This window comes from Perna viridis, chromosome 4 (assembly GCF_037379345.1).
Source record: "Perna viridis isolate PV_CMFRI_1.1 ecotype Kerala chromosome 4, ASM3737934v1, whole genome shotgun sequence".
Taxonomy (NCBI): Eukaryota; Metazoa; Mollusca; class Bivalvia; order Mytilida; family Mytilidae; genus Perna; species Perna viridis.
In genome coordinates this window covers 39,427,413-39,447,927 of record NC_142448.1, presented here as the reverse complement: position 1 = coordinate 39,447,927, position 20,515 = coordinate 39,427,413, and the positions used below count along the sequence as shown (strand labels likewise).

General features: G+C 31.4%; 1 protein-coding gene across 50 annotated transcripts in view; it reads right to left on the bottom strand.

Moving 5' to 3' along the window:
- LOC148620030 (uncharacterized) overlaps nucleotides 1-20,515 on the bottom strand; it is a 136,875-nt gene that overhangs the window by 114,764 nt on the left and 1,596 nt on the right. Inside the window, exon 1 of one of the 50 annotated variants that reach the window (XM_088580592.1) lies at nucleotides 13,321-13,535. The exons of 48 other annotated variants lie outside the window; for them this stretch is intronic. In XM_088580592.1, the coding sequence (XP_088436718.1) occupies nucleotides 13,321-13,353 (33 nt within the window). In that variant the 5' untranslated portion in view covers nucleotides 13,354-13,535. Of the gene's footprint in view, nucleotides 1-13,320; nucleotides 13,536-20,515 lie in introns of those variants that run through there. One more of the 50 variants, XM_088580589.1, reaches the window with a different exon arrangement.

Genomic DNA, 20,515 nt, shown 5'->3' with positions numbered 1-20,515 from the left:
GCTTATTTATCCAAAATCAACATCAGAGAGTTAAAAATACATAGTGTACATGTAAGTTCATTTTCAGACAAAATCCCAAAAGGTACAGAGTGAAAATCACAAAACTCTAATGACTAGCAATGTACAAGGCAATACATGTATGTATCAGTAGAAGATTGTAACATTCAGAAACAATCATTTTCTACACATCATACATGTGCGTAGGAATTATTCTGATGTAGACTGAGCCAAGTGTTGATGTTTACTGTAATTAACAACCAATTAATAAATCTCAATCAACAGCCTAAACCATATTGACACAATATCTGTGAATAACATGTATGTAGCTTAATCCTAAACTGTATACAGCCATTTTTGTAATATTTTAGATACCAGAAAAACAAACTGAGGTCCTCTACCGACAACCTACATGTATGTGTTAACCACAGTATTACATGTACTATGTATTAGGTCTGAACCATGGAACAAAAATCAGTAGAACAAAGATTGTTCATGTTATACAGAATAAATGTCCATGTCAGACACAGATTCCAAAAGGGTCATCCTAAAGTACAACCTCACTAAAATTTGAACAAAAAAATGTTATCATTCAGCATAAAATTAGTAGAACTAAAATTTGAAAAAAATGTGACAATTCAGTATGAAGAGGGCATATTCTTCAATTTGTATCTTTACTATACATGTACTTGTAAGTAACTGATCTGAAGTACTGAATCAAAATTTTATTTATGAAAACCAACTCTTATTTAGTTCCTGTCTGTATACTCCATCAAATGTGGAAATCTTTTCCCGTTGATCTATTACGGTTTGTTAAGGCTAAATGTCTATTTCATCAATCTGACAAACCAATCCTTCAGGAGTTGTTCAATACAACTCTATTACACATACTAAATTATATAAAACTGAATCATAAAGATTTTTTCCTAAAACTCATTCAAGACAGAAAGATTATAGCTACCAGCTTCTATCTGACTTAAGTCTGGAACCTATCATAACCCAAAGATTAGAATAACATAGGAAATGTCAGAACCCTCTAAATTATTCTTCTCAAAATATAACTTTTATACAAAGGGTTAATGTCTTAGAAATTTATCTTTCAATTATCAATAACTATAAAATCTTATCAAAGATGACCTCCTTTTTTCTCTATATAAAAAGAAGTGGGTTGTTTTGTTATATCATACTCAATGACTGCATATATTTTTAAAGAGTAATCAAAGGAACCAAGGTTATAGCGGTAATCAGAAGAATGTAATCCAGGGACAAAGACCAGACATGGAAAACAGACATACACAACAAGAACATAAAGTAACTAAAATCATACATATAAAGTAACAAAAGCAAATGAGCAACCTCAACTCCACTAAAAACTGGGAGCATGGACCAGGTGCACCGGTAGGGTAAGTGTCCTCTGCTTTTCTAGAAACACCTGCCGAGTTGCTCATAAAAAGTCAAGTCTGGGGTAGACAAACAAATAAAAATTCAGCACAAAATTGCCAAAGCATCAGTATATCTGGGATGAAGAAGTACAAAAAAATTGACAAGCGTATGTAAATAACCTCTGAGGATCTACCATTCTAGACCCACATATGAACAGACATCCATGTGAATTCATACAATTTTCCAAACCTTATCAATAAATTACCAATACATCAAAGCCTTTGAGATGAAGAAGTCGACTATATTTATCGATTGACCCCCTATCCTCCCTGCCCAAGGGCAGAACATGTTAACCTATGTTTTGTTGTTTGCTTATGATTAAATATTTGCTTTCAGGTCACTGTCACTTGGTGGGTTTAGTTTAGTGTTGTCAGTAAAAGGCATACTGTTGTACTTGTGTTGTGAGTGTTGTCAGTAAAAGATATACTGTTGTACTTGTGTTGTGAGTGTTGTCAGCAAAAGATATACTGTTGTACTTGTGTTGTGAGTCGGCCTATTACTAGTCAGTTCACAGAACAGTCATCTTAAGGTTGTTTCCTCTTGCAGACAAAGTCAATATTTATTTGGCTTTTAGTTATTTTAATATTTTTCACAGATCCAAAACTGTAAAGCATCACATGAAAATTTCTTGGATAATGTAATATAGCTGAGTTAATTTCTTATGCACATTATTTGTAGGTCTAGAAATAATTTGATACGATAAATACATGTAATATAATAACACTGACTGTTATAATGATATAAATTTGTGCAAAATACACATTAAAATCCTATTTCTCTGAAATATGATTTTGGAAGAGTGACTAAAAACAAATAAAGCTTTACAATACATCATGGTCAACCCAAAACTTATTAAAATCTTTAACAGAACTATTCGAACTAGTGAATATTGATGAAAAGTGAACGGGCAGACAGACATAGATTTGAGAAACTGTCAAAAAGACGGGCATAAAGAAATAAAACACCAAACAGTAGGACATGCTTGTATGATATATCTGAGACCTTCCATTACAAGACATTCAACTATCAGTTTTATTATATACAGTTTATAGTGGGTGGTTTACCTGTTTTAAAACCCATTAAAACATTTATAAACAATTAAAGGGTCTATTACTGTTATATCAGATGGAAACAGTAGGGGATTGAAGATAAAACATGAACATATTGAAGATTTATGAATGAAAAAAATACTGACTTCAATATCTATAGGTTCTTTCATTGCATGATCCCACAAATTTTAAATTAATTTTTGCAGTTCTGATCTTCAATAATTGATTTTATGTTTAGGAGAAGCTGATGAATGCCTGACTCAGACTCAATGCAATACCAAGCTCAACTTTGTCAATCTAAACAACTGAACAATATATAAAACAAAGAAAGAACTTAGTGAGTTTTCTCACTTATTCCACGCCTGTCATTCAGTTAGGGAGGAACTGGTTTCAGCTTTGAGATTTTCTATAATGAATAATGCAAATAGAATAATTTGGCCACCTTTGACTGCATCATGGATACTTCCAAGATGTTTCGGTAGCACATTTTACGAAACTAAGATTAAAGAGCACAACTCCCACAAATTTTAAGAGGATAGAATTCCCAAGTAATACACACAACTGCAGATTGTTTCCTTACTACATACCAAGTTTCATTAACTTGTAATCAGTGGTTTTCTAGGAGCCGTGATGACAAGATGGTTAAGTCATATATTTTTAGGAATGAAGTTCAAAAGATCACTAGACTAACAAAATTTGAGGGATCAAAATTCATTGCTTATATGCACAACTACACATTATGTTCTTAGACTCCTTACTACATACAAAGTTTGATAGAAATCTGTTCAACAGATTGAGAGGACTTGTGATAACAAAAAGAGAACCGATGGGCAGACAGACTAAATGACTGACAGCACACATAAAGAACATTATACCCTCTACAACTTTGTACATGTAGTTGCACAAAACAGTATCAATTGCACTTAAATTTTAAACATGTATTTACATGTAGGAAGAAATTTCTTTCTTATGGCTCATTTAGTTAAGATAGATTGCTTGCACCAAACAATCACTCAAAAACACATGTTTTGCTGAGTACATGGAAGATACGTGTACCATCAGCCTTGCAATTTATCTGGAAGTTCTGGTAATATATTTACAGCTGATTAATAAAGCAGTGTCATGTTCTCTTTAACAACCTCTATATTATCTAATATAATTAATCGTGCATCTGTTTAGGGCTATGATTCATATACATATAGATTGGAATCAAAGAGGTTTATTTTTTGCATAATATCTGCATAATATTGATGAGCTTCTTAATATACACAATGCAGTTTTTGCATTTTTAATTAAAGGTGAAGGTTATTTGGTATCTTGTGCTGCAACAAAATCAAGAGGGATGAAAAAAAATAGAAGTTCAAGTGGAGTAAAAAAGGTGCAACAAGGTTAAGTGGGGTAAAAAAAAGGGGTGTAACAAGGTCAAGAGGGGTAAAAAAAGGGTGCAACAAGGTCAAGTTTGATAAAAAAAAAAGGGGGGGTGCAACAAGGTCAAGAGGGGTAAAACAAACTATACAATGATTTTTAATGGGGTTAGAAAAATGGCAACACTGTCAAATGGATAAAAAAACAGCATCTAGGTCAAATGAGGTAAAACCATCTGCAACGAGGTTAAGTGGGGAAAAACAAACTACAACAAGGTCAAGTGGGGTATTAAAAGTCTGCAACAAGGTCAAGTAAGGTAAAACAAACTGCAATGTGGTCAAATGGGGTAAAAAGTTGGAAACAAGGTCAAATGAGGAAAAAATTCACAGCAGATATTTCTTACATTCATAAATTAAGCTATCAAATCATCAAAATAAGCAGCTGACAAGTTTCAAAATTGGAGAAATAAGACTATTTTGACCACACACAAACAACTTTCATGAACATCTTCCCTTAATGTAAGTAAAAATTTCATGAACAACTTCCCTTGATGTCAGTAAAAATTTCATGAATAACTTCCCTTAATGTAATTAACTGCTGCCTGAACTTCAGGCTTATTGCATGCCATACCCCAAAAGCATAAGTTCTTTATATTTTTAGCTTTAATTGTGTATGTGAGTTTACCCCTGAAAATTCTGCTTGTTCAATAAATACCAAATACAGTAATAAAAATCTAAGACAGATGTTGAACTGGTCTCAACCTCTAGCACTTTCATTGGACACTAAAATATGCTACATGTATATAAATCAATCACCAAAAGCCAAAAACAAACAGGTAGAGATTACCTGGATGCAATAAATTACCTGTCTAATCAATAACCATATTGATTGATATAGATTATAGATCATAATCTAAAGAAAGTACTGTTTATAAACCCAGCCTAATGACCTAGCAAATTTTTTGGTTGTTATACTTAAAATAATAGTTACTATTTGGTCCAGTAATTACCATACCAAACATACTAAAGAGCAATCAAAGTTACCAGAGAATTTTAATTTGAAAAATATTACATTGCTTTAAATTTCAACAGCTTGTAATAAATTACACTTCCAAATTCTATGCTTGCTATCAATGACCAAAGTCATTTGGAATGTCATATTGTGATATTGAGGGTAAATTATTATTGCTCTCAGGCAAAAGTTCATCCTTATTGGTCAACAGGCCAATGTGAACTTAAGTTCTTCATGAAATCCTGAATGTCTGCAATGTATGTACACGAAGAAAGTATTATTTAAATTTCATCCAAAAATGAATGCACAAAAAACAAAACCTAAATTAAACACCGAAATCAGACTTTCATGGGAAAGTTTTCTTCTTCATGGACTGGCTGATGAACATTTTGTAAGTCTACCAAAGACAGCAAATATGAGAAATCATTTTTTTTAAAAAACAACTTTCAAGCACAGGTTGAGAATGAGGTTGAAAATTACGGTGAAACCTGTCTAAACTGAACTTTTGAAAAGTGTCTGGTTTAGACAAGTTTCCAAATTATTCTGGGTTCGGTTTAGACAGCTTTAGTTGTATTTTATTTGTAAATATATTATATAAATAGGAAATGTATTGGTCTTCAATGGTGGGCAAAACCCATACCATAAAGCAAGCTGTAAAAGGCCCCAAAATAAATGATGTGAGACTTTTAATAGAAGATGAAAATTGACCACATCTATAAAAAAAAATGTCAAATCAATAACATAAAAAACAACTACAACCACTGGACTACAGGTTTCTGGCTTGGGACAGGCTCATAAAGAAAGTTGCAGGCTTAAAAATGTTTGTGAGTGCTCAACCCTCCCCTAACATGTTTTTCAGTCAATGCAAAAACCATTCTTTATTTACTGCATTCATTTGTCTTGCTTGACTTGCACTTCCATTGACCACATAACCAGAAACCCTGAAGTCAGGATCAAGAACTATATTCTAATCCCATTATAATTTTAGCATTACGTTTAACTATATAAACTTACTATGATTTCCATCCTTTAAATGAAATGTATTGTAAGGAAATAACTACCAGAATGAAATCATTATTGTACCTAAATATGGATTACTACACCCAACTTAATCTTCTGTAATAATAGACAATTAAAGTGAGATTATAGATTAAGTATACTATAGTAGTGAGAATTCACTAGGTTTGGAACAATGGAAAAAAGAACAGATATGGTGAAACGCAACAAATGCACCAGCCTAAATACAAAATAGTAAATACTTTAGAGATCACCAAAAGGACTTCAACAAGTGTAAACACACCTCTAAGTAAGAACTGAAAGACCTAGACAACAAAAGTAATACAATCCATGGTAATAGAGCAATAACAAATCTTAAAAATCAAACTAAAAAGTAATATAAACAACACACAGACACATTAATGACCAACATCTCCTGACTGGGGACAGGCCCAAGAAATCTGCAGCAGGGGTCAATTAAGCTATGTTAGCTAATTAATAGCTGTACAATACTTTCTAACCCAGTCATATGTAGAAAGAAAGACCAGCTAAATCGATTAATTAGATGATCCTGAGACTTTTGCTTTTGCACATTACATGTACTACATGTTTATACTGGTATACAAATTTACATGTACAGTCCTTGAACCGATCCACGCAAAAATATGACAGATCGATGACCATTGACTGATTGATCACTGGCAGATGGATAACCGATGAATGGTGACCAATCTGATCTCATTTTTGTGATGTAAAATGATGTAAGATCTGTTTTACATAAAAGAAATGTAATATAAAAGTATGAATTGATGCTTAAATATATTACATTATATAAATATGTCTAAAATGTACAAAGAAAACAACAAAAAACTGTAAAATACATTGTCCACTCTGTGGTCATGTGATGCAATCACCAATTAAATGGATCGGTCTGACGGATCAATGACTGACCGGAACCGATCGGTGATCGATGACTGATCACAATTTTTGTTGCACGGATCAGTTCAGGTACTGTATCTGTCCTAAATCACCAAGAGTACTGAACAGAAAAGGGAGGAATTGATAAATTATCAAGTTTCAAGTCCCTTAACTCCAAAACAAAATACATGAAAGCCATAAAAAACAACAAGAAGCCTCCTATCATGAAAACTAACATTGAACAAATATATCAAAAATCCCTTAATGCTTTAATGTAAGACAGACGGACAGACAGACAGACAGACAGACAGTACTGCACAATAATGCTTTTGTCAAAAGATGAACAAATAAATATGTTTTATATAAGCATGGGTTTACAATTTTTTTCTTCGGTTTTCTTACCAACATCCAATTCAGAAAAAGGAAGGATATCAAAGCAAAAGAGATGCAATCATTAGAATAAACTGGCAGACAAAATACAACTAAATAGGTATCTTTAAAAATTGAGCATTTAGCTGATGTAAGCAATTTAATTTCACCAACAAGTTTTGAATATATTACCACTAATTATGCCATAAACAGCTGCTATTTAAATATCAATTCAATTATCAAAATTAATATAACATCTTTATCAAAGGATTTACATTGTCTTACGGACCCCATACAGATAGTCAGGTTTCAATGCATTGCAGAGGGGATTTTTGAAAACTGTTTTTGAATTTAAAATTAACTATCAATGCATATACATTTGTATGGTATAAATAAATAAATCATTCATCTATTCTTGAATGCATATTTTTATGTCTTTTCAAAACCACATTTAGAGTGGAAGAAAAATTACATGTATAGTGAGTAATGGGCAATTTACTGAAGAGGGCATGCATTTTTATTGATTACATTTTTGTCAATTATTATCATACAGGCTCCAGATGTTTCCACATCTTATTTATTTTGTATCTAACTATTGATGGTACAAAAAGCTATACCATATATTTGCATTTGTCTAAATTACCTGACACAGACTGGTACAGTTTTTTATAGTAGAAAAGATTTGCCTCTACAAGTATGATTTTACAGTTTAGATACCCATTTCCCGTTCCCTTGAGGAACAAAAAGACAAAGAGGAACCGAGACCATCTAAAGAACATTTGTTTCCAGATCAAAACCAGATATGTCAAAAAGGGTTCACTGATGTTTTAAAATAACAGGAATAGGACATCATCCTGACATCTGTGAAAATAAAAAAAAAAAACTCAATTCAGTGAGAACGAGAAGAGGCTCTGATGCTGTAGTGCTCAAAATTATCCAGTCCTTCCCTAAAAAAAAATTCAGTTCTAGCCAAAATCTACACTATCAAAAAATATTAACTATTCATGTAGCCTAAACTATACAGCATTTCACTAACTCAAATCTTTTTTTTTTTACTATACCTGGCTGGTATTCAAATTAACTTTTAAGAGTGAAAGGTCCTGGACTATTTTCGCATTCTAAATGAAAAGTCTACTATCAGAAAGTGAAGGTCCTCAATAAGAGTAAATGTTAATAATGGTAGGTCAAGAACCCATGTACACTTGTTTTTCAAAAGTCCTGCATCAGAAATTTAGGGCCCATGACCTCGGACCAAGACTAGTAAGAACCTCAACCAAGGTTTTGTGCTAGTGGCTAAAGGCATCACGATACTTTCAATCATAAACATGCAAGAGAACAAACAAACTTACCAGTATAAAAAGAACTTTTTTTATTACATTGGTAACTTTCTCCAATTGACCACTAATCACTCCTTACGAAAACATTACATGAAAGTTCCAAAGAAGCATATAATATTATTAATCTCTCTTAACCCTGGGTTACACATACATATATGCCTGATTTAACTGAAGCAAAAGGTATTAAGTCATTCAGAATAACACTAAGTATTCCAACTAAGTGCCTTACTACGCATGATTCAACATTTAAAAGAAGATAAGAAATTTATCAGGAATTAAATTTATTCAATTAGATGATCTAGGAAGATTTACAAGAAAGGTGTAATGGGACATTATTGCTCTTTCATGTATTTCAGAAGTCTAGAACATTTAACACACTAATTAAATTCCAGATTGTCTCTGTTGAAATATATTATAAACAATTTGAAAAGCGATTTGAAAATATTACTCAAAGAAAATGGCCGAATTTCAACCTTTACCAAACAAATACTGGAAACTTAAATTAGAAAAGCACTTAGGAAAAGTTAGAAAATAATTAATGATTGTAGACTTTTACAATTTTACTACATTTTAATTCTGAGAAAATTTCAGTCTAACTACCAAAATATGTCAAACTGGGTCATTCCAAAGGATGTAGATTATCCCAGGAATAGAAAGTACAGAGAGAGGGTAGATTTCACAAAACATCAAATATTCAATAAAAACATCATGGAAAATCGTGTGTTTACCCTTTTTAAAGCTCACAGGTACCCCAAATACTTACAGTAATTCTAGATTCTATACAAAAGTGAAATGAAACCCTACCTTTTAATACCGAAAGTCGTGGGAAAATAATTATTAATGGGTAAAATCCAATAGTACATATATATCAAATTATGTGAAAAGAATTTTGAATCTGCTTTTTAACCTGCATACTAAATTACATCATGTAAGATCAGGTAGATTAATTCTCTCATGCATGGAATAGGGTTATTCTCAAAATGCAATATCATTTCATGTCAAGATCAATAACTCTAAATACAAATTTCAGAAAATGCAGTATCATTGTTTGGCTCATATCTTTCATGTAATGTGTGATTTTATGTCAATTAAGGTCTCATTTGCACATTGTTCTTAAGTAGAACTTTGTTAAAAATCATCAAAAGCTGTCAAAATTACATTTTTTTTCAAATAACAAGAAAACTGTACAATATCAACACAAAAATTTGAAGTTAGAAAGATTACCCAAATATAATTTAATGTCATTTCTAAATCAAACAAACTCAAGTTGCATGCCAAATGTACATGCAATATCAGATTTTAATGTTACTAAAAAAAAATTGTAGGAATAAAAAGATCATGCATTTTTCTTAATCAAACCATACATGAAAGTACATGTATATATAAATTTATTGTAAGGGTCCAAGTATGGAAACTATTGAAGTCTACCATTTTCATATACATTTCAAATCTAAACCCCACATGAAAACTAACCAAATATCTTCTATCTCTTAAGTTCTGAAGTCAATATATTGTGAAAGTACTTTAATTTGTGGATACCAATTTTCATGGATTAGGGAAGAAACACAAGTTCAACGATTCTTGAATTCATGGTTTTGAGGTTTTCAGTATACACATCAATGGAAATCTCCTTTTTGTTGGAACCAAATTTCGTGGTTTGCCCTTCCCACAAAAACCATGAAAATTAGTACCCTACAAACAATAGTACTTAAACAGTAGTCTACATTTTTCAGATAAGTGAAAATTCTGGATCTACAACTCCTATCATTTGTAATTCAATGATCTTCCCACTTAATTAACAATTAAACAAGAGGTTCCAAGTAGACCAGAGTCCAACTGACCTAAACTGCAGGAAGCCTTAGACCTTAGTCAAATAACCCAAGTACATTAAACCTGAACCCACAACCCTTCATCATCATTCCATAATATTGTAAGGGCCCCTAGAAATAATTGCAACAAATTTCCAATCCAATATAAGCATCAGTAACTGAGCAACCAAGCAGTTGTAAGTGGGTAATAGATATAAATTTGTATGGACATTAAGAGTGTGTATTCAGACAGCTTGATTAGATCCTATCTATAATCATGCTGTGCTAACCTAATGTGATTCATATTATTCTTCACATCCTCCTTGTCATCACATCATTATAACCCAGCAGGGACTACTCTCTTATCTTCCTCAATTGAGACTTGAGGGATATTATAATTGCATAGGGGTCATAGTTTTGCATTTTTAGAATGGTAATAAAAGGAAGTTTGTATTTTTATCTAATACCTTGTCTGCTCTTAGAGGTCTTATTCATGCATATTTAGCATTGTTAGAAGGAAGTTTGCCTAGGGTAGTTTGTGCATACCCTATAATACCTTTTATAAATATGAAAGATAATTAAAACTGTTCTCTGAAAACAAATACTTTGATTGTGGTGTGATCACACGACACATTTTTAAAGCAGAACATTTAAGGTTACAAAAAAAACATTTGTAAATAAAAAGGAAACTGAATTTGATTGAGGGATTAGATTGATGTACAGTATACGAAACCTCTTTAAACCTATGACATCGACAAATACACATGCAACATGACAAAATCTGCAAGAATTTTTTTCTTTCTGGAAATAACAGCTAATACAATGTTATGAACATGAGAAGTTCAAAATTAAACAATAAATTAGAACCCTTACCTTTACAGCACAATTCAATCAAATATTCTTGCAGCTAATAAACTCTAAAATACCAGCATCAAAGACAGATAATGAGAGAGGTCTGAGGAGATGTTATCTATACAGGAGTCAATGATCACTTGTAAAGAGGTGAGAAATAGCCAACCACCTGCAGTCAAAGTAAACTCAAAATATCTTAATGACCTCAAATAACATACTTATGGAATGGAATTAGTGAAGATGTGTTACTCTAAAAAAAAAACCAATTGGATGTTGCTCTAAATAAAAAAAAATAGATTGAAAAAATGAAGAATTTCCAAACCACTGACTATAGGACAAAAAAAAATCTCCAAATGGCAAACAGACCCTACAATATATAGGTCAAACATGATTATTTGGATCTTCAACATGCTATATCACAGAAGCAAAAGCAAGTAGCCTGCAAACCAACTGGGACACATTATTCAAAATCGAGCTGAAACCACAGAGTGCAAATATCCAAACAACTGTTGAAATGCCATTTTTAGATATTCAGTGCATTTGACAGTGATAACAACAATAAAGTATTGCAACAAAACTTACTCCAACTGAAAACTCATATACATTTCACTTAACTCACTTCAAAAACTTTGGCATGTCAAATAAATGTTGAAAAGATTGTAATATAAAGAACAGGATCCCAAATGCATTAGAAAACTACACCTACATGTACCAGATTTAAATTTAAAAAAAAACCATACATGCATGTAATGAGTGCTGGGCCAAAAGAAATACAAGAACAATTTCAGTATACCTCCAGTAAGTCTTACTGTGATGACTGAAAACATATTCTTTCTAGACTAGATAATTGGTAATACATGTACATGTACACCAACCAGAAAACGATTCCTGGCGTCTTTGTTGGGCTTCTTGTGCAAAAGTAAGAAATGGCATTCATACATGTAATAAACCTATATATCTATATATATATAATCTTCTACATAGATACATGTATGTAAGGAGTACAATGTCAGTATACCTCCAGTAAGTCTGAGCAAAATACTGTGATGATAGAAAACATATTCTAGACTTGATGATTGGCAATACACCAACCAGAAAATGATTCCTGGAGTTATTCCAGAATGATGCAACTAAATCTTGTTCTCTACAAGTGATAAGATAATCCATGTCAGTGTCAAAGTTAAAAAAAATAATACAACAGTTTTGCATCTTTTTAAGTGTTTTTCAACTTCCTCAAGAATTTGAGGTGAGTCAATGGAAACCAGTGATTTTAAATACAGACTTGAAGTCGGCAGAACTCCAGTTTCTACGAAGACAGAGATATCATGACTTTTAACATCTGAAATTTTGATAGTTGTGATATTGAAAAGTGTGCAGAGATGTACGTTTCTTAAAAAAAAAAAAAAAAAAAAAAAAAAAAGTTAAAAGGTTCTAAATATACTGAATTGATAAAACAAATAAAATTTCTGACTCAGAACCAAAATATACATTTGTAAATTTAGTCCAAAAGTGTCAGTCAGGTCTATCTTAATCTATATAAGTTGTACTACATGTAGTACAATTAATATCAAAGACAAGATTTAGACTTCTGTAGCAAACAATAATTACATAAAAACGGAATTTTTTTTGCAAAGATAATTTATTGTCTGAAAAAGAAACAAGGGGAAGACCATTTGATTTTGAGGGGCTAGCAATTTTGGCCAAACAGAATATTTATTTTAAATAATTTGTAGAATAGAAAATTTATTTCAAATGCTGGAGAGTTTGATTATTTATTTTCATGATACTGTACCGTAGAATCTAGAGGCTGTTTAAATGTGAATTTTCTGCCAACCAATGCATATACAATATGTACATGTATCATGTAAATTATTCACCCCTTTTATCAACCTTATAAGTTGAAATTTTTCCATAAAAGCTGTCTTCATAATAGACTACAATGTACACTTGATCATGTTAACATCAAGACAGTACCTGTGCATGTAATTTAATTGATTAACGGATTGATACATGTACCATCATTAGCAAAAACAGCTACATGATGTACCTTGTAATTTGACCCATTCAAAATTGTATTTAATTAAAAAAGAAGTAAATGCAAAACCACTTGTTGTGTGTAAAAAGAGCATATCTTCTGTTATCTATGATGCAGAAAACATGCATGTAAATACTTACCAACTGCTTCCAATTTATTCCAGATGGAATCATAAATAATTGAGAAAAACTTCCAAATTCCTTAGAAATACTAACTATTGTTAAACTACATGTATTCTCAATTCAATTTAGACCTTCTGACACCTGTAAAATCAGAACAACAATTTGCCATGAAGATGCCACCAGCTGAGGGGATTTGTAATCAAAGTCACTTGAACTCTTGAAGACCTGACCTTGAGGTCATTACCATGGCTTCCAAAAAACATAAGTTACCATTCATTCTAAATATACTCATGATACAAGACAAATTATCTTCAGCTGCAAAACAATTATTGATAGATAATACATCATTCAAAGACAAATCACTTGGCAAAGAAAGGTAGTGATGAAGTATATTGAAGTATGCAAAATATGTATATGCATTTACACGTGCATTTACACATGTATTCTGCACATATGCAATTAAGCAAAAACAACAATCACTCTATGCTTTGCATTAGTTGTGTGCAGTATGCAGTAAGATTTATGGACTCTTTAAATGAGGTACAATGTACCAGTACTATATCTTAATCACATTTTGAGGGGATATTCATATCAGAGATAGGGACATGATTCAATTCAATTCTGTTTTCACAATGGTGTTGGGTCAGTGTATAAAATACTGGTAATGACTTTCAATACATCTTAAAATCATAGAAAATGAAAAATGTTTCAAACATGTGTCTAAAATTATGATGCAGTGCCCAAAATTACATGTTCTAAGTTATTAGAAGACAACTCTTCGAAAATCATCAATCTATCCAGTGCAATTGAAACGTGCAGGACAAATGTAGCTTTCATTTTTATAGTAGACTTTGAAAAATTTTAAAATAAAGAACTTTTGTATTTCTAGTTTCATTTACATACTTATAATAATGCTTAGTCCCTGTATACAATTGTACATGTATGTGTTCACGTACAAAGTGCTGCATTTTGTTTTTTGTTTTGTTTTTTTTTGGTTTTTGTTTTTGTTAAACCCTACACTAAGTAATTGTGTTCTCTTGCCTAATTACAAATGAAAAGTAAAGTAACATTTGTACATGTATTGCTACAAGAACACTATATACATGTATATATGTACAAGCATCTAATGCCTTATCATGCAATATTTTTAAGCACACAAACAGGACAAAGAACTGCACTTTGACCTCTAAACAAATTGAAATTGTAACTGATACTTAGTCATCATAATAAACATCATTTTCAATACATGTACATGTAGCTATAAAATATAAACTTTCAATTGAATAATTGAATGTTTCCCTCCCAGTTTGAATTACTTCACTTAATTGAACTTTTATCTGAGTCCAAGGTTTAAAAGTTGAAAACCCTAATTAAATTCTAAAGATAGAGATTAAAGAAATAAACATTTTACATATGGTGAATTGATACTCCTACACCATCTTAAAGGTTATCATTTGAAGTCAAAACATCAATCAACCAACCAATTACTGACTTCCTCTGTCAATATTTGAATGGAATTAAATATTCTGCATGGCAAAGAAATAGAGTTATCTCCCCTATAACAATATTTATTTTCTAAAAACTATGGCAACATATTGTAATACATCTACAAGTGTAAACTATATATGGTTGTAAAATTTATTAAACAGTAAACTCTGTTATTATATAAAAATGACAGAGAAAATGACCATGACATTAAACAGAAGAAAGGAAATGAACAAAGACAGGAAAGGTGTTCAAATCCAGATTTCCAAAGTTTTATACATGGACAATTGGACAGATTAGACTCACATACCAAAAATCAGCTCAACATCTGCAAGTGTTAAGGAAAAGTGAGAAAAACTTAAATTTTGGTAAATTCAAGAGCCATAACCCGGACAAAAATCAGGGAAGCAAAAAGAAACCAAAATCGTATCTGTAACTCATAAGGGTAGACACACATACTAAAAATCAGCTGAATATCTGCAAGCCTTTAGAAAAAAGTGCAGAAAACTTAAATTTTTGTACATTTTTCAAAGTTCAAGGGCCATCACTTGGACAAAAATAAATGGAGCGTATCCAAACCTACATTTGATCTGTAACTCATAAGGATAGACTCACATACCAAAAAATCAGCTCAATACCTGCAAGCGAATAGAAAAAAAGTGCAGAAAACTTAAATTTCAGTTAATTTTTTCAAAGTTCAAGGGTCATAGCTTCTACAAAAATTAGTGAAGCGTAATGAAAATTATACTTGCTCTGAAACTCATCAAGATTGTCTCACATACCAAAAAATCAGCTCAATATCTGCAAGTGTTCAGAAAAAAAAGTATGGAAAACTTAAATTTTTTTTCTGAACAGACAGACGCACAGAGTGAAAATCTAAAGTCCCTTTTGGCTAAAGACAATAGGGGACTGAAAACAATCCATCCATTGGAACTGAGATAATTGCAACAAAATTCATACCGACAAGGTGAAGAAAGGACAAGGTGATTCAAAAATACCACCAACTCGTTGAGTGGGGATCTAAATATTCCTTCACCAGTACAAGGTATAAATTGACAACTTTATGTTCAAAGTAGATCTGGAGACATAAAATAGACGCCATACATTTACTAACAATGCACAAGGACTTAAGTTAAATTTTGAAGGTCGTGTGTGCCTTTCAAATAAAATGGTTTTTAAATATCATTTTCTAATCTTTAAGAATAGTTTTTCTATTCAAATGGCAGAAAAATAATTTTTTTCACTAATTCAGTGGTTCAAATTTTATTGGTATACAATTTTATAATATAGGAAGTATATTGCAATGCAGGTCAATTACATGGTGTATACACATACACATATTTATATTTTTTACAAGGACAAAAGAAGAGAAAAATGTTCTTGGACATGCTGATTCAGTCAAAGGTTTAAACTTATGTTCCAGAGTGGAAGGTCATGGACTTTTCCAAGTTTAAAATCTGTGGTCCACTTTGGGATAACAAAAATCCTCAATAAAAGTGTCAATGAAAAGAGCTGAAGGTCCAGTACCCAGGCAAACGAAATTTCAACTGTCTTAGGTCAATAGTTGAGGATTCCAACTCTCAGACCACCACTAATTTTTACCCCTGAGGCATAGACATTAATTTCAAAATTGCTTTAACAATTCAAATTTTTCACACAAATACACATGTACAATGTACACCAAATTCAGCCCAAATAGCAAATTTTTTTAGCACTGCTCTTTCTTCTCTTTTTGTTAAAAAAATGAGGATTTTTTGGTATACAAAACAAAACTAATGATATAAATGAAGTAAAATACTATGAATACGGCCCTAAAGAAAACAGAACTGATTTTAAAATGTATATTTACTTTTTTGCTGGAAATACATGTACATGAAATATCCCTTAACCTTATAGTACATCATCTTGGCCTGCCAGTAAGCCATTTTTACAAAATAAACAAGAAGTTGCACAAATAGTGATGCTAAGTACATGTATACACCTATTTGTTCTATGTATTGAAAAATGGCAAAGTCCAATAAATCAGACAGTTGATATTGAACAACAAATCCATTAGAATATATGCCCCATTTATAAATAGCCACATACCAAATCAATCAATCCATTAGGAGTCAAGACACATTGTACATGTAATTGCAACCAAATTTGAATGGACAGACCCAATGATGGATTATAATAAAGAATAAGTGATAGAATGACAAAGGAATTGACAAGATGATTCCATAACCACCCACTCATTGAGTGGAAGTAGATGTATAAAAAAATTTCTGAAAAAGATTTCAGTGAATCTTTATACCCCTTTAGGTGGCTATTAGCAACATTTTTGAATGAATGGACCAAGTAATAGATAATAATAAAGAATAAATGATAGAATGACAAACAGACAAGGTGATTCAATGACCACCCACTCACCGAGTGGAAGTACATGTATAACAAATTTCTTAAAAAGATTTCAGTAGAACATTAAACCCTTTTACATGACTATTCAATGGTACATGTATAGAAATAGAATAATGCCTTTATGCCTTTTATGATCATAGTACAAAGATCTCATTTGACCTGAGATGACCCTGACTAAAGTATTAAACCACAGATTACTTTTTCTTATCTATAAAGAATATGAATTAAACATGATCTAAATCATCTAGCCCTATTTGAAACATTAATGAACTATTACAACTGTTTAATCAGGGATTCAAGTGAAGCAGTTAATTATTAAGATATTTGAAAAAATTCCAACACATTTACAGATTTAGCAAAGATGATATTGCCAGCTGTAATTATCTGCACAGTTATTGCCAAGAAACTTTCACTGGCAAAGCTAATGGCCCTTTTTATATAATGTTACTGTGGCTAAATTCTGATTCAGCTTGCTAGATTTTGTAGGTCCATAGCTATGTTGGTCATGGGGTAATGACATCCCCCCTGGCCTATTAAAAGACTGTAAGCAAATTACTGTTTAAAACAAACTTGATATTTGTTAAGTACATCTAAAAATGGGATGTTTTGTCTAAATAACCTACTCCAACCTCCCCCCCCCCACCCCAATACATTTTCTGGCTATGGTTTTGTTTTGTATACAAATGATTACAAATATTTGTAATTAGAATTTTGTTTACAGTTTTCATTACTGCTAACCTGTGCTACTCGTTTATGTACACAATGAAGTTCATAGAAGTTGTTAAATATTGAATTTCTTGTTTAATTTCATATGCTTTCCTTTTTTAAGGAACAATTGTTAAAATATATACGTTGTGATTTACAGACTGTATCACTAAACACTGATTCAAAGGAATGCACTATACAAGTACATGTATACTTGTGAGAGTCAATGTACATACATGTACTTTTATGTTGCAGATTCTTCAAGGGAAAGAATACAGGTACACTTTTGTACATTTGTTCAAATTATTTCAATAATTTTTTTACAATTTTGATGGACATACAAGCCTTACACAAAAGATCTTGGTTCTAATTTTGAGTATGCATAGAAGAATATCGAGGGAATTCTTTTCAAGAGTAACATTCACTTGTTCACCAAAAATTAGAATAAATGAACAGTACACATTTACAATGGTGTACATGTATTCTACATGAGGACATGTACATATTGACTACTGTACATTCCAAAAATTAAGGAAGCTAGAACACATATTTATTTTATTTAATCTAACCAAAGTTGGGTGAAAAGTTGAATGGTCTCTGTCAGATGGGGCAAAAATAAATACAGATAAAAAGAGATGAAACATATAAATACAAAACATAACACTAGTATACACTTTCAATGCAAAAAACTGGATAAGTACCAAAATATATAATGCCCTAGGTAGGTGATTTACTTTAAACCTGTGGTTGTTCATCTTCATCAGTAAATAAGAATTGTTGTGGAGTGTCGGATAAATCTTTCACTTGGAGTCGTTATTCTACTTTCAATAGGTATATTTACCAATGTACATTGTATGTCAAGGTGATTATTTTAAAATCTGACATGAGGGGGTGTACGTCAAATGGAAACATTTGTTATTAATCTATTAAACAGAACCTCACCTGTCAATAGCAATCATAATTTGATGCATTAGCTTAAAAACAGATGAAGCTCACGTAGAAAATCTTAATCAAAGATTATATTCAAAATCTAATAAGACTAAAATTTTTCATATTTGAAAATTTCAATGAAACCACACCCACTAAAAAAATTCAATAAATAATTTTTGGTGAAGACTTGATCAACAAGGTAAACTCTGAAACTTGCAACTCCTCATATGTTGTTAGGATTGCAAGGCTTGTATTTCTTTTGGTCAAACACATATTTTAATCTCTTATCTAAAGTTTAACAAAAGATTTGAATTTACAACTGTTATTCAAAAATGACAAAATGCGGTAGCGGTTATTAAAAATTTAAATCGCACTACCTTGATATTAGGTCTTCATATGTCACACTTCATTTGTGTAGAAGACCACAACATTAACAATTAGTATAGTGACATTTATAAGAAGACATCCTTAAAATTTAAGTAGTACTCCAGCTAAGAATCATGCAAAATGAGATTCATGGGTAAAAAGCCTATATGTTTTTATTTTTCATATTTTGTTTGAATTGCAATAGTAAACAGAAATTAACATTCAGTTTTTCATATAACCTGTGCTCTTAGGAAATAGGAGATATACAGTAAATTTCATAGAATGCACAGTAGATTTCAAAATTAAGGAGATAACTCAGTGAATGACAATCAAATACAATAGAATCCATTGGATTTTCAATGTTGATTACATTTTCTATTTTCTAAGAGCAGGCAGATTTGAATGAATAATTACAATTGTACAAATTTCTAAGTATAGACCCATAAAACAACTTAATTACAAAAATAAAAATATGTAGCCATTTTGAGGTGTATCACATTTTTTTCAGATTTTGCATGATTCTTACAAAGACTGCTACTTAAGTCCAAAAGTCTACTGAGCAATACATTTGTAGTTCAATGTACTGAACATCCCTAGTACTGATATGCCACAGCTGTTTAATTCAGTAAAGAGACATTTACATGCACAGATGTCTACATGAAACAAAGTATACATTGTATAGGATAATTTTGGTAAATGTACATGTACTTGTTGTATAAGGGATGTTCAATAATTTTATGTATACAAACTTAGAATTCATGCACATGTCTGACATGTTACATGTACATGTACATATATGAATATAAATAAACACTTTAAGTTTGAAAACATGCAAGACCCTGTCTAAATCCAATACTTAACTTTCAGGAGCTTACTCTTCAACTTGTCACCTTTTTACAATTACCGGTACATGTACAATGTACAAATGAAATTGTTTTGAAATTTTGCAAGAGAGAATCTAAAGTGAAATTTTGTTCATTAAATTGTTTTATGAAACCGTGTACAACTGAACATGCATACACTATACACTTACATATGGAAAGCATGAGTATAAGTCAGAAGTTTTTGCCAAAATAATGATTTTGCAAATGTCAATTGATAATGCAAAATGCTACAGGTACCAAATTTAACTGCATCAATATACAAACAATACATGTAATCTTAGAGCAATGATCTGCACATAATGTTTTAAACGTGCATTTTTTGTACATTTTCAATATACCCTCCATGAGAACATACACTAATGTAATGCTCCAATGAAAATCAGCAGGCAAAATGATACCCTACCAGGATAAGGTTTACATTTATGAAGCTGATGTAGAAAAGA